This window comes from Dromiciops gliroides, chromosome 3 (genome assembly GCF_019393635.1).
Source record: "Dromiciops gliroides isolate mDroGli1 chromosome 3, mDroGli1.pri, whole genome shotgun sequence".
Lineage (NCBI taxonomy): Eukaryota > Metazoa > Chordata > Mammalia > Microbiotheria > Microbiotheriidae > Dromiciops > Dromiciops gliroides.
In genome coordinates, this window is record NC_057863.1 from 474,661,759 (window position 1) to 474,676,128 (window position 14,370).

Genomic DNA, 14,370 nt, shown 5'->3' on the forward strand with positions numbered 1-14,370 from the left:
GAGAGAGAGAGAGAGAGAGAGAGAGAGAGAGAGAGAGAGAGAGAGAGAGAGAGAGAGAGACTATGATACTTAACCTACTACCAACCATTGTTCCACTGGGGGATTGTTTGCTTTTTACCATTGTTTATATTAAACTTTTAGGCAACTTACAGTTAAAACTAATTTTATCAGGTAGTGGGTTAATATGATTTATTTCATTCATTGTGGAAGATTTCAAAACTGGAGGCACTGCAGAGAAACAAATTTGTATAGATCAACAATCATAGTACAATACAAAATGTGCATTTTGACCTTATTTTTGAGATTTTCTATGAGACTTTGAATCAAAAGACACTTGGAATGGTAATTCAAGTAGTTTTACTACTCTGCCACAGGTGATACTTTCAAGTACAATTTGACCCAGAGTTGTCACTTTGAAACTATTTTATTTAATGTATGCATAAGAAAACTTGCTAGAGTGATTTTTTTTCTTTGAAGGGTCAATGTATGTGCCCCTATTGACAACATTTAATTCATCCCATATCCACAGACTACAATAAAGTCTGGTTATTGATTTTCTGAATAGCTTTTGAAAAACTCTTCTCATGGACTTCTCTTTCTTCTCCAATTACTAAATAAGAAAAAAAAAGGGGTGGGGAGAGGAAAGGAGAGGAGAGGAAAGGAAATTCATCCAAACACCTTCAAAACAAACAAAAAGCCCTACAACCCCCTCTCAAACCTCTAAGACTTGCCCAATACACAAATTCAGGGTGAACCCAAAGGTACTCTTAGAGGGAAAGGTACCTTAAACCTCTTAATGAACCGTTGGGTAACAATTAATTGACCTCTAAGGTCATATGAGGTATATAATATAAGCCAGCTGTTATTCTTGTTGTTGTTGTTGTTACTACTACTATTATGATATCTATTTGAGCTTAAATCCTATGGTCCTCTGAATTTATTGACTCATCCCCTTTCACTACTTCCCTTCCCTATCCCAATTTAGTACCAGTTTTCATGAAGTCTGGGTTGCTACAGAGAGTGTAAGCAACACTGGAAGGACAGACCCCCAGCAATGGAGACAGACAGCTTGGGTTTAAATCTCAACTCTCATGCTTGCTGTCTTGGTGACTTTTTTGCTTCACTTTCCTCGTTTATAAAGGGACCAATCGGATTGGACACATCGGAGGTCTTCCTCATAATTCTATGAATAGTTTCGTCCCTCAGGTACCCAGTTCTGGTGCCTCCACAACTTTTTACGTTAGCTTTCCTTTCGGACGGGAACATGGGGGACACTGGTCTTCTTTTACCCTGCTTCAATATCGAAGGCCCTTTCCTACTCGTTTCATTAACTGGGTGACCATGGGCCAGATGACTTCTAAAGTCCCCGTCCCTCCCCTCCTCCACCCTGAGTCCTGCAACATTTCCTAGGACTGACACCCCACCCCCACCCCCCTCCCCCGGGACTCACCAGGAGCAGGTTGTGGGCCACCTCGTAGCCGAGCTGCCGGTTGCCCCGCACACCGGGGGCAAGCTTCCCCGTGGCATAGCCGTGCCAGGCCACCACGTAGGGGTTGTCGATGGTTATCCAGTACTTGACCTGGCCGCCAAAGTGGCGGAAGCAGAGCTCGGCATAGTCCCTGAAGAGGTCGGCCACCGTGCGGTTGGCCCAGCCTCCGTAGATGTCCTGTAGGCGCTGTGGCAGGTCCCAGTGGTAGAGGGTGACCACGGGCTCCACGCGGAGTTCGCGCAGTCGCTCCAGCAAGCGCCGGTAGTAGTGCAGCCCCTCGAGGTTGGGGGGCCCCGCACCCACACCGCCACCGCCGGGCAGCACGCGAGCCCACGAGATGGAGAAGCGGTAGTGGGTGACCCCGAGCTCGCGCAGCCCCTCGGTGTCGCGGAAGATATGGTTGTAACTGTCGCCAGCCACGTCCCCCGTGGCGGGACTAGGTGGAGCCGGCGGCAGAGACGGCTGTGTGGACCAGGAGCGGTACAAGGCTGGGACTTGGGGCGGGAGGTCCCCCAGGGGCGCAGCGGGGCGGTGGGTGAAGGTGTCCCAGATGGAGGCGCCCTTGCCATGCTGCCTCCAGCCGCCCTCCGTCTGGTAAGCAGCGCTGCCCACCGCCCAGAGGAAGCCGTCGGGGAAGGTGTCGTGGAGGAAGCCCGCGGCCTCGGGCGACGGAGCGCGGGCGAAGCGGACCCAAGTCTGCGCGCCATCCCCGGGATCAGCGCGCAGGCAGCGGCCGCCCAGCAGGCACAGCAGACACAGCAGGGGCAGGGGCAGAGCCAGCCGGGGCGGGGCGGCCCCGGCCCTAGTGTGGGGGCTCATGTTACCTGCGGAGTAGCAGGGGAGAGCGTGTGTGAGGCCCTCGCTCCCAGGCCGGACCCCTTTATCTCTGCGCCCGCCTGCCACCCTCCCCGCCCCTCCACGCGCTCCGCGCCTTCTCCACAGTCTCGCCCACCTCTGCCTCCCTCAGTGGGCAAGTCTGTCAATAATTACCTGGGAGCCCCCGCCTTCCCCTCTTCTCCTCTCTTCTTCTCCCCTCCCAATCCACATCCCGGGACTTGGTGGTGAGGTTAGTGCCAGGATCCGGGAGAAGTGAGAGGGATACCCAGGCTAGAACTTGGGGAAGGGACAGAGGGAGCCAGGCGTTCTGGTGACCCTGACAAGGGACCCCAGGGCGAGGGGAAAGATGCGGTTCTACTAGCGGCAAAGCACCAGACAAGAAAAAACACCTGTTAATCTTCAGCTCACAGTTCTTTTCCGAGAAGATGCAACTGATACACGAGGATAGTGAAATCTTCTCTCCCATCTGTAAACCTAGATCAGCAAAGACAAGAGATGTGTGGGCATCCATCTGGGAAAGTGAGAGGAAGGCCAACTTTCCTGGAGTACAGAACCAGATCTTTAGCTGAAACCTTACTCCCTCCCCACGAAAGAGGATGGAGACAGCCCTGAAAGCGAATCTGCCTCCCTGCCTGGATTCCCTTATCAATATTCTCATCAAACAAGTTACCTTCCCCCAAAAGCACTGGCTTCCTCATTTCCCCTCGAGATTGTTACCTAAAGATAAGAATTATTTTTAATCAACTGGGGAAGGAAGAGGATGGAGTAAGTGATTTTTCAGAGTGAAGACAAATTTCTCAGTACCCTCATTTTAAAACATTTTCAGAACATTGCCCCTTACCACACATTTTACTGGCCACTAAATGAGGTCCTCTGATATTATACCTGATTGTTATAGAAATGTACCCTACACACTACTCAATGATTCGGAATTTAACTGTCCACTTACTATGTAGTCAGTGCTTTTTTTGGCTTTTCTTTCTCTCTTACCCATGGCATTTTAGCCATTTCATTGCCTATTAGCTTTTCCAAGAGATTGTGAAGAATGCCTGGTTGAAATTCAAATCAATAATATTAACTTTTTCATGTATCTAGCAGGAAGGTTTGAATGGTCAATAACGGTAATTTGTCCCACCATGCTTTCTACTTTTTCCCTTAAAATTTCTCCTATAGATCAGCAACTAAGTTATCTTAACAAAGTTATGAGTTCAGTGCAGCCTAGAGGCTTCAGTGAACAAAGGATCTGGTTATGTGTTATGAAGCCATGGGGATAAGGAGAATGGGAAGGGAAAACAACAATAAAAACAGCCTTATATTTTTACTGGATACCAAAAAAGAAATCCTGATCCAAAAAGCTGTGGCACCACAGGATTTGCTAATGGTCCCTGAAATCATGTACTGTACAATAATACATTATCACAGAATGGCCATTTCTGGATTGCTTAGCATCATACCACAAATGATATTACTTCTACTTCCCTTCCATTTGTAAATATAGCAATTAATGTTAAATTTAGGTACAGCTAGCATGCAACATAATCTGTAGGATTAGAACACCAGCGCCATGACATTCTGAAATTGTGAGTAAATATGAAATAATATAATTACTATTCCATGGGTTTAATAAAGCAAGTTTTTTTAATGCAGCCTCACTTTTTTCCTAAAACGATTTGGTTCTGTGTAGCATGTTAAATTTCAATTAGGAATACTTCAGAGGTCCCATTAAAAAAAAAAAAGGTTAGGCTATGTATTAACTTCCATGTAGTTTGTTTTTCAGGGTAGATTGTATCTACCACTACTCTTCTATTTAAATAACATAAAATCCAAAGATAACTTTAGAACCAGTAGAAAAGAAAAAGCTAATTCAATGCATCATATCTAAAATGCAACTGTACAGAAAAAGCTTAAGAAATACAGATCTCCTTAGGGTAATATTAAAACTATTACACATAGATGTTCCCAGGAGATAAAATTATTTTTTAACTTAAGACTGAAGACTTTATGATAATCAACCCTTATTTTTAGAAATATCTATCAAAGTTCCACCTATAATGACTATCACATTTTTGAAGTGCCAATTGCTACTGCAATATATTGTAACTTTTTCATTTCATTATGCTTGCTACCTTTAGTAACCATTACTAACCATGTAATGTGGATTTTATTTGAATTGCCATGTAGAATCAGGAGATTTGCATTGGAATGCCTGCTTTGATGCTTAAGAGCATTTTAACTATTTCACTGCTCTAAACTTTGGTTTATTTATTTGTAAAATGAAAAATATAATCCATAGTTTCACAAGTGTGTGAAATTTTATTTTTGGTTCTTTGAAACCTTAGCTATATAAATATACATTATCTTCCAGGGCAATATTCTCTCTTGAGAGAATATTAACCTATATTTTGTATATGAAGTTGATGTTCCTGACTTGCCTTCCAAAAGGATCTATGATTAAAGTTGTTTTTCCTGTAGTGAGAATGAATCTTCAGTAATCCATCCAACCTCTCAATTCTCCAAACTATTCCATCCAATCAATCAATCAATCAATCAATCACAACAACAACTGATATTTATATAACACTTTAGGATTTGCAGGGCTTGTTATAAACATGGTCTCATTTGATTCACACAACAACCCTGTGAGTAAAGTGCTACAGGTGTTATTTTGCATATCAAAAAACAATATCAGAAAAATTAAATTTACTCACACAGCTAATAATTTGAACCCACATCTTCCTGATTCCAGATGTAGCACTCTATCCCCTAAATCATGCTGCCTCTCATTCTCACTCTAGACCAGGGGTTCTTAATCTGGGAAAAGGGAGGTCTATGAACTTGGATTGGGAAAAAAAAATCTTTATTTTCACTAACTTTTGATTTTGCTTTTAATTCTTCGTATTTTATTTTATGCAGGTAAAAACATTCTTCTGAGAAGGGGTACACAAGTTTCACCAAACTATCAAGGGGGTCCATAACATATTTAAAAAGCCCAAACCCCCTTTTTTGCTGTTCAAGTTCAACTCTTCATGCCCCCATTTGGTGTTTTCTTGGCAAAGATACTGGAGTGGTTTGCCATTTCCTTCTCCAGCTCATTTTACAAATGAGGAAGCAGGCAAATAAGGTTAAATGACTTGCTTACAGTCACACAGCTAGTAAGGGTATGACGCCAGATTTGAATTCAGGAAGATGAGTCTTTCTGACTTTAGGCCCAGCATTCAATCTATTGTGCCACCAAGCTGCCCCTCAATAACCCCTACAACAGACCAACTGTAAGGCTTTATGATTGAGATACTTTATGATATTGAGATAGCTGAAGCTGGAGATTAGATCAATAGTCAATAATCAATCAGTTGATTGATTGAATAGTCATGTATCAGAGGAAAGCTTTTATGAAGCTAGGTGACATCAAAAGTTCTTAAACTCTTTCAATCTATGCCTCTCTTCTTCTCTCTCCAAAGTCTCCACTAATCAGGCGTCACATCTCTCTCATGTTTTGCTATACACAATATCCCAGCCTCAGCCAATCAAAAGTCATACTTCTACTTGTCTAGTGTCCTGCCATGGGATTGTTTTGAGCAGTGCAAGCTTTTAAACAGGAGTCACTATTGTCATAGACATACCCTTTCTTCCCCTTCCCCTCCCAACATATCTCTTTATTCCTAGACACTTACTAGCTGTATGGCCCTGGGCAAGTCACTTAACCCTCATTGCCCCACAAAACAAACAAAACTAAAATAAGACTAGTTCTATACTCCTGGCTTTCCTAAATTCTTTCACTTTCCATTTCTTGCTCCTAGAGCTTGAATCCAATCCAAGATGGTGATTAAAGAATGTCCTCTAAATATGCACAGATAACATATGTCCTCTAAATATGCATAAATGTTTTACACTTTATCACCAATTTATTCTTTCCTCTTAAAAGCATAATCTGAACATTCAAACAATACATTTTTCAAAAATATCCCTAGATATTTATGAATAGTTTTTTGTAGCTGGAATGAAACTTAAAAACATCTAGTCAGACCCTAAAACTTTACAAATAAGGAGACTAAGATTTAGAGCAATGAAATGACTTGCTCAAGGTGACATAGCTAATTACTGAATAGAAGTTAGATTCAAACCCAGGTATCCTAATTCCTTATCAAATGATCTTTTCTGCTATAGGTCTGCTTTGAGACCACCCCCCAGAGCCATCATTGAGGGGAGAAATCATTTTGGAGGAGCCCCCCTTCCTCATCACCATTAGCAACAGGTACTGACTAATTGTCACTAACATGCAGATAGGAACAGGAACCCTGAAATTGGTAGCATCTCCCAGATCAACAGTCCTACTTCTAGCCATCCTACTTCACAGTCATCATCCAGGGAAGCAGCTCCTCTGCAGAAGGGGCCAACCATACTATCAAATGTCAACCAACTGCTACTCACAGGCAGACATGCCAACCTAACTGAAGCAGCAAAGCACCTTGAGGGAAAGGGCAGCAACATGTGTTGGGCAAGTCAAACCACCCATGCCACCTTGACCATAGTCTTCCTTCAGACAGTCAGGACCTTGACCCTAAGAACCTTGGGAGTAGCATTGATTCCAGGTAAGTATCTGCTCTCAGCCATCATTCTAAGAAGCAACCCCTTGGCAGATGCAGTCTGGTAATTGCTCTTATGGACACTACAGCCAAACCAGAAAACAAAGTTCTTGTCACAAAAATCCTTGGCACTGTCAAATGGTTCAGCATCAGAATCTGATAATTTTATCAATGGAAATGACATTAAATAAGGGGCATTACTCTCTGCTTTGCTGTTGCATCCTCTGGACCATGAGACCTTTCCACCTGACTTGCAACTGAAAACTTCCATTTGTGTTATCTCTTCGATTAGAATGTGAGCTTTGTGAGGACAAAGTCTATTTTACCTTTCTATTTGTATCCCCATCACTTAGTACAGTACTTTGCACATAGTTAAGTACTTAATAAATACTTCGTTCATTCATCCATTCTTTGACACAAGTTCTCAGACTATAATTACAAAATGCAAAAGAATGAGCATTTGAAAAGAGAGAGTGAAAAGAATGGAAAAGTCTGGCAGAAAGTCAATGCAAATCTATATGTCAATATTAAGCATCAGTGTACCTTCTTTAACCCATGCCTTTCCAAGCTTTTGGTCTTCTGCAGAGAAGGAATAATAGAAGTATAGGATATGAGAGCTGGAAGGAACTTTAGAGGTCATCTAGTTTAATCTTTCACCCAATGTAAGAATCTCTTTACATATTTCTTTTATATCCCTGAAAGGGTCATCCAGCTGCTGAACTCTTCTACTGATGAACTAATTCCTTTACAATGCAGCCCATTTAATTTAAGGACAGCACTACTATTATAATTTCTTTCCATGACATTGTGCTAAAAATCTTCCTATAATTCCTACCTATTGATCCTAGTTCTGCCTTGCATAGCTATACAGAATGTCATTACCTCCTTCAATGTTATAACCATTAAAATATTTGTGGGCACTATTCTGTTCCCCTAAGTCTTCTCCTTCCTCAGATAGTATTCTCAGGTCCTTCAACTGGTTTTAAAGTGATCTAGTTTCCATATCTTAATCATACTCCTCTGGGTATACTCCAGTGATTTGACCAAAGTAGTGAGACTCTTAACCTCCTTTGATCTGGTTGCTACATTCATTAATGCAGTCTCAGATAACAGTCTTTTTTAAACAGTTGTTTCATGCTATTGGCTCATATTGAATCAGTGGTTAATTAAAACCACCAGGTCTCTTTCATATAAACTGCTGTTAAGCCAGATCTTTTCTATCTTGTTGCTGGGAAGTTGATTTTTTTTAAACCCAAGTGTAGGATTTGGCATTGATTCTTAATGAATTTTATCTTGTTAGCTTTAGCACATTGTTTCAGCCTGTTGGGATTTTTTTTTCAAATCATGATTCTGTCACTCAATAGATTAGCTAATCCTTATTGGTTTTGTATTATCCACAAATTTGATAAACATCCCTTCTATGCCTATGAGTAAGCCTTTGATAAAAAATCTTGAAACAGACTAGTAACAAGGACAAAGGCTTGCTACTACTGAGAGGTAGACATTAATTCATTAGTCAATGCTCTTTGTATAAAGGAGTTAAAGAACTATGAATCCAACTAATATGTGTCTGGGGTAATTCTCCTTAAGAAGCTAAACGAAAGGATGGACACACCTAAGAAGTAAGGGAGATAAGCCTATTAGGCATGGCTGCTGCCTAATAGGTGATAACTCCAGAAGTCAGGACCACTACCTCTCACTCAAGCTCTCCCCATCCCCAAAGGGAACTTTCTATAGTCAGGTGATCACCCCATCCATACCCCCACCATCTGTCCTCTATAAAGGCTTTGGCCTCTCTTTAGGGTGAGGAGAAATGTCTCTGAGAATCTTGTCTGAGCCATTTTCTCCCCTTGAGGCGAGATCTTTGAATTCCCTTAGTCATTTTCTCTAAGCACCCAAATAAAAGACTATTTCATTCTAATTGGATTGTGTGCAAGAGGTATAACTCTTTAAAAGAGGAATACCTGGGGGCAGCTAGGTGGCGCAGTGGATAAAGCACTGGCCCTGGATTCTGGAGGATCTCAGACACTTGAAGTTTCCTGGCTGTGTGACCTTTGGCAAGTCACTTAACCCTCATTGCCCAGCAAAAATACATAAATGAATAAATAAATAAATAAATGAGGAATACCTAAGGATCCCCACCACCTATTTTCCCATGACACAACTAACTTTATTATCATCCATCATCCCACATTTCCATTCTGTCAGAAAAGACATGACAGATTTTGCTAAGTGTCTTGTTGAAAGGTAGCTCCATTATCACATCTCTCTTTGTTCTTCTCTAGGATGCAATGCTGACTCATCTCCATAATACTTTCTCTAAGTTACATAATAGCTCTTTATCATCAATATCTTTTTTTATTTACTCATCCTTCTGACCTTACTTCATCACCTAGAACTTTGTGTTACATCCAGGCGCTATGTGCAATTGGAGGGAATGCCAGTCATTTTACTCTCCTAAGCTCTATTACCTGTGGTCTAGCCATTTATTTCTCTAAATATTGATTTTGTGTTTTTCAAGGATATTAGTGGCAACCTAGGCCACAGATCCACACACTTCTAATGGGCCCTAGGTAGTATGACCTAAGGCTTGGTCTGATTATTCTAACCCTGAACCCCATCCTGGTTTGAGATTTGCAGGCTTCCAACTGCAGTTTGGATCTGGGCAGCATAATCACAGGTTTATCCCTTCTTGAAGCTCAAGTAGACCATTAATAACCCAGTCCCTATCAGCTAGCTATAAGGTTCTACAGTTAAGAGCAATAGAACTTTAGGCTCAACCCTGACAAAGGCACAATCCCTGGGCCCTGATGACTTTAGCCAGAGGCTCCAGCTCAGGTTTGTGGGCCAAATCTGTAACACTGCTTTGGGGAGAAAATAACACATCTGCTACTTCATTCCACTTCCTTTTCCTGTCTATACATAACTATAGGCCCTAGACTGGTTCCCAAACTGGAAAGCAGTGGCCTGGGCTAGAAAAAAATGACTCATTGGCTTTTCCTTGGATTTTCCAGTCATCACTTAGTGGGCAGCTAGGTGGCACAGTGGATAGAACACTGGCCTTGCAGTCAGGAGGACCTGAATTCAAATCTGGCCTCAGACATTTAACACTACTATCTGTGTGACCCTGGGCAAGTCACTTAACACCTATTGCCTCAAACATCGGAACCATCTCCCAGTTGTCCTGATGTATATCTTTCTACTGGCCCCAGATGGCTACAGAGGAGAGAGTGAGGCTGGTGACTTTGCACAGCCCTGCCTCACTTAAATCCAATTCATTGCAAGTCATAAGATCACCTCCCTATGTCATGGTCTTCTTTGAAAATGAAAGACAAACAACAACAACACTACTTAGTGTGGCACTCTTCCTTCATTTCTGTAAGAGTAGTTGTGGGAGAGAGCTAGGTGGTCTTGCTTCTTCCTATTCTCCTTTCTTTGCCAGTCTCCTCCTCAGAAAATTCTGTTTCAAGTAATTCAGGACATATTTTTAAAGTTCACTGACAAGACAAAGATGGGGAGAGAGTCTAGGGTACTGTAGCAGGCCTCTTTAACACTTCTGCCAGAGCTGCTGGCTTACTCCCACTACTTGTTTTTTTGTTTGTTTGTTTTGTGTATGTGTGTGTGTGTGTGTTTTTGTTTTTTTTTGTTTTTCAGGCAATAGGGGTTAAGTGACTTGCCCAGGGTCACACAGCTAGTAAGTGTCAAGTATCTGAGGCCAGATTTGAACTCAGGTACTCCTGAATCCAGGGCCGGTGCTTTAACCACTGCACCATCTAGCTGCCCACTCCCACTACTTGTAACTCCATTGCCAGTACAGCCTTAGGATACCTTCACTCCCAATTCTCAATAGGCAATATAAGGGAAATGTGGTGGAGATCCTCCGAACCCCTTCTCTTGCACTTCATTCTACTCTCTTTACTCAAAACAAACAAAATCAGGGTAGGGAATAAGCATTTATAAAGTGCCTACTATGTGCTAGTCACTGGGCTAAGCACTTTACAAATATCATCTCATTTTATCCTCACAACAACCTTCTGTAGGTACTACCATCATTCTGATTTTTACAGTTGAGGAACCTGAGGCAAACAGAGGCTAAATGACTTGCCCAGAGTCATACAGCTAGTTAGTATCTGAGGTAAGATTTGAATTCAGATCTTCCTGACTCTAAGCTCAGCGCTTCTATCCACTGTACCACCTAGATGCCATGAGCAGACCAGAGGCCAAAGACTCTGATTTTAAAATTATTTATTGATTAAATGCCTGCTGAGCAGATGTGAAGTGCTCTACTGTATCCGCCAACATATACCACAAGAATCAGAAAATAAATAGAGGGGCAGCTAGGTGGCACAGTGGATAGAGCACTGGCCCTGGAGTCAGGAGTACCTGAGGTCAAATCCGGCCTCAGACACTTAACACTTACTAGCTGTGTGACCTTGGACAAGTCACTTAACCCTCACTAAAAAAAAAGAAAAGAAAAGAAATAGAAGTTCAAGAAGCTTATATCTAATTTAAAAATCAAGATGGATAGTGGATAGCTCACCAGTACCTAAGTTCAAAACTGGCCTCAGACAATTACCATCTGTGTGACCCTGGTCAAGTCACTTAACCCCAATTGCCTCAAAAAAAAAAGTCAATATGTGTTCAGAAGATATCTAGAAAACATCATGTGTAATAATGTAGTATACTCCATGTACAAAATGCTGAGCAGAATGGGGCATACTTAGTCAAAAATAGCATTCTTGAAGGAGGAAATTTTGAAGGAAGTCATTGATGTATATGCATAGGGAGTCAGGATTTTTTTTTTCACTGATTCCATTGTAGCTAAAATATAGGACCAAACCATTGGGTTTTGTTGTTGACAGCTATGCATAATGAAATCAAGAATTTGGGCTAGGTGGGTGGAGAAAAATGTCCTTCATTCCCTCACTTACCTTTATTCTGGCTCAAATGTATTTGCATGGTAATCAGAGATGGTCCTAGAAAAATCTGACCCTCAAGTAGATGATTATCTGGGACAAAAGACCATGATCTTCACCCACATATAAAAGTAGAAAAGAAAAGTCTTAATCTTTAGACCAGAAGGTACTCATTTTAGATTTTATTACCTAAGTGTAGTGGGAATGATTAAATACATACCTGCCTACTCTTATCAGGGAGACATTATAAGGACCAAATCCCACAGGCTGGAGTTGAGATAACTGACCTGTGGCTCTGAAAAAATCCAAATTAGAAAGTGGTATCAGGGAACAATACCCAGAAGGAACTACATGTACAGCAGTCACCATGAGAACATCTGAGGCCGACCAAGAAATTCCCAGATGAAATTACATGTTTAACCGTCACTAGTAACCTCCATGAGATCTGTAGAGATTAGCAAAGTAATGTACCCAGCAGGAACATCACACCCAGAAGTGAGTGGGCCCATTGATGGCAGAGTGGTGATGTCACCAGAAGACACTGGTGGTCCTATAGCATCAGAGACATGAACTGCTCTTCTGTATATGTTCCATGGCTGTAAATGTTCCTTAGATGTGTGCCTTCTTCACAAGAGCCATATGCATGTTTAGTCTCACCCAATGATGTATGTAATTGTGAGAGAATACATCTAAAGTTTGTTTTCTTTCGGGGGGGCGTAATAAGGGGTAAAGTACCCTATTATGGTTTTTCTTGTTATGCTCTATCATCAAATGCCTTTGGTAATTGTATCCTCCAGCTGACTAAAAAAACATAAATGCATTAGTCTGGAGTCATAAGCTATGGTTTTGAGTGAATGTGAAACTATAAAATACTGTGAGCTTGGGTTAGCTATTCTGCAGACACTAAGCATGAGAGGGAGGTTTCTCCAGGTGTTATACATAGATTGATGGAGAAAGAGGAGTACTGTATTCCAGGAAGTGGAAACAACATAGGGTGGTTAGGTGGTACAATGGATAGTACACTGAACCTGGAATCAGGAAGACCTGAGTTCAAATCCAGCCCCAGACACTTACCAGCTATGTGATCCTGGGCAAGGTTTACCCTGGGTTACTGTTTGCCTCAGTTTTCTAATCTGTAAAATGAGCTAGAAAAAGAAATGGCAAACCACTCCAGCATATACCAAATGGGGTCACAACTGAGGAACAACATAAGCAAACATTTTGCAGTTGGAAGGGATTATTTCCCTTCTAGTACACTCTTAGGTTCATGAAATTCCACACAAATTTCCTTGGCCTCCTGAGTAGGACTCCATCCTATGGCTGACTTGCAGATTGGTGAGTTCTGGTCCATATCTGCCATATCATCAGAAGACTCACACTGCTTACTTCTTTCTTAGCACACTCTGGTCTGCTCCAACTCTTTACTAGTTATTCTTTCCAAATGTAGGTAAGCCCCTACTTCCACTTTTCCCATTAGAAAGTAAGCTTCTTTAGAGTAAGGGCTGCCTCTTTTTAAATTTTTGTATCTCTAGGATTTAGCCCAGTGCCAAGCACAAAGTAAGTGCTTAATAAATTATTTAATCTAATACAAATGAACAAGAGGTGATATATTGGGGGGAGGGGTAGCAAGTTTTATGGACCCCTAAAACAGAGACTCTCAGTCACTCTCCTTAGTCAGCTTCTTGGTCTAACTTAGAGCAGTGACTACACTGGTTACAGATTCTAATTATTAACTTCCCTAGTTATGTGATTAAAAACTTGAGAGGGAGAAAAACAGGGTCCCCTGGCTTGACACATGAATGAATACTACTCTAAACACAGAATCATTTATTTAAGGATGTTTTTGCAATTATTGAAGTACCTTTTGATTTTGACTATTAAGTGGCTCAAATAGTGATTTTAAAATTTTACTTTACTTACAATTGTTATCACTTTCTCCAAATCAGGTTCCAGATGGTCCACAGAAACTTTTAATTTTATCCACACATTGCCAAACAATAGCTACTTAGCAATAACTAGAGTAATTGAATTTTCATTTTTATCCAAATTTAGTATCATATAAACATAGTCCATATATTAGATGATTTAACTTTAAAATATTACATTGTGGAGATGGAGACAAGATGGCAGAACAGCAAGAAGCAGTACAGCTGAGCTTCTTTCTTTGAAACTTCCAAACTGAATTCTGATGAGGAAGTCCAGTAAAATCACAATGAGTCATTTGTTGATTTAAAGTCTGCATAGGGAAAAAGATGGAGATGTCTGTAGCCACTGGGGCTGTCATCAGGCCAAGAGCCTGCCTCAGGCTGAGTACTCCAGTGCTGTGCACCAGGAAAAAAGGAAGGCCAAGACACAGCAGAATGCCCCCAGACCCATACCAGGGTACCACAATGGGGACAAGTGCCAACTGGCAGCTTTGTTACCCAGTATCCAGTTCTAGGTCACAGGTCCAGGGCAGACTGAGAAAGTAACCTGTGCCTGGCATGAATTTCCTGGGTTAGGGAGGTCCTGGGATGTTCATTGAGAAAAGATGAAGTTCAGAAGC

General features: G+C 41.6%; 1 protein-coding gene across 1 annotated transcript in view; it reads right to left on the minus strand.

Annotated features, from left to right (window-relative positions):
• Positions 1-2,407, minus strand: part of KL (klotho) — a 60,050-nt gene extending 57,643 nt beyond the window's left edge. Inside the window, exon 1 of the mRNA XM_043996554.1 lies at positions 1,451-2,407. Within this exon, the coding sequence (XP_043852489.1) occupies positions 1,451-2,308 (858 nt within the window). The 5' untranslated portion in view covers positions 2,309-2,407. The remainder of the gene's footprint in view (positions 1-1,450) is intronic.
• Positions 2,408-14,370: the final 11,963 nt, after the last annotated feature.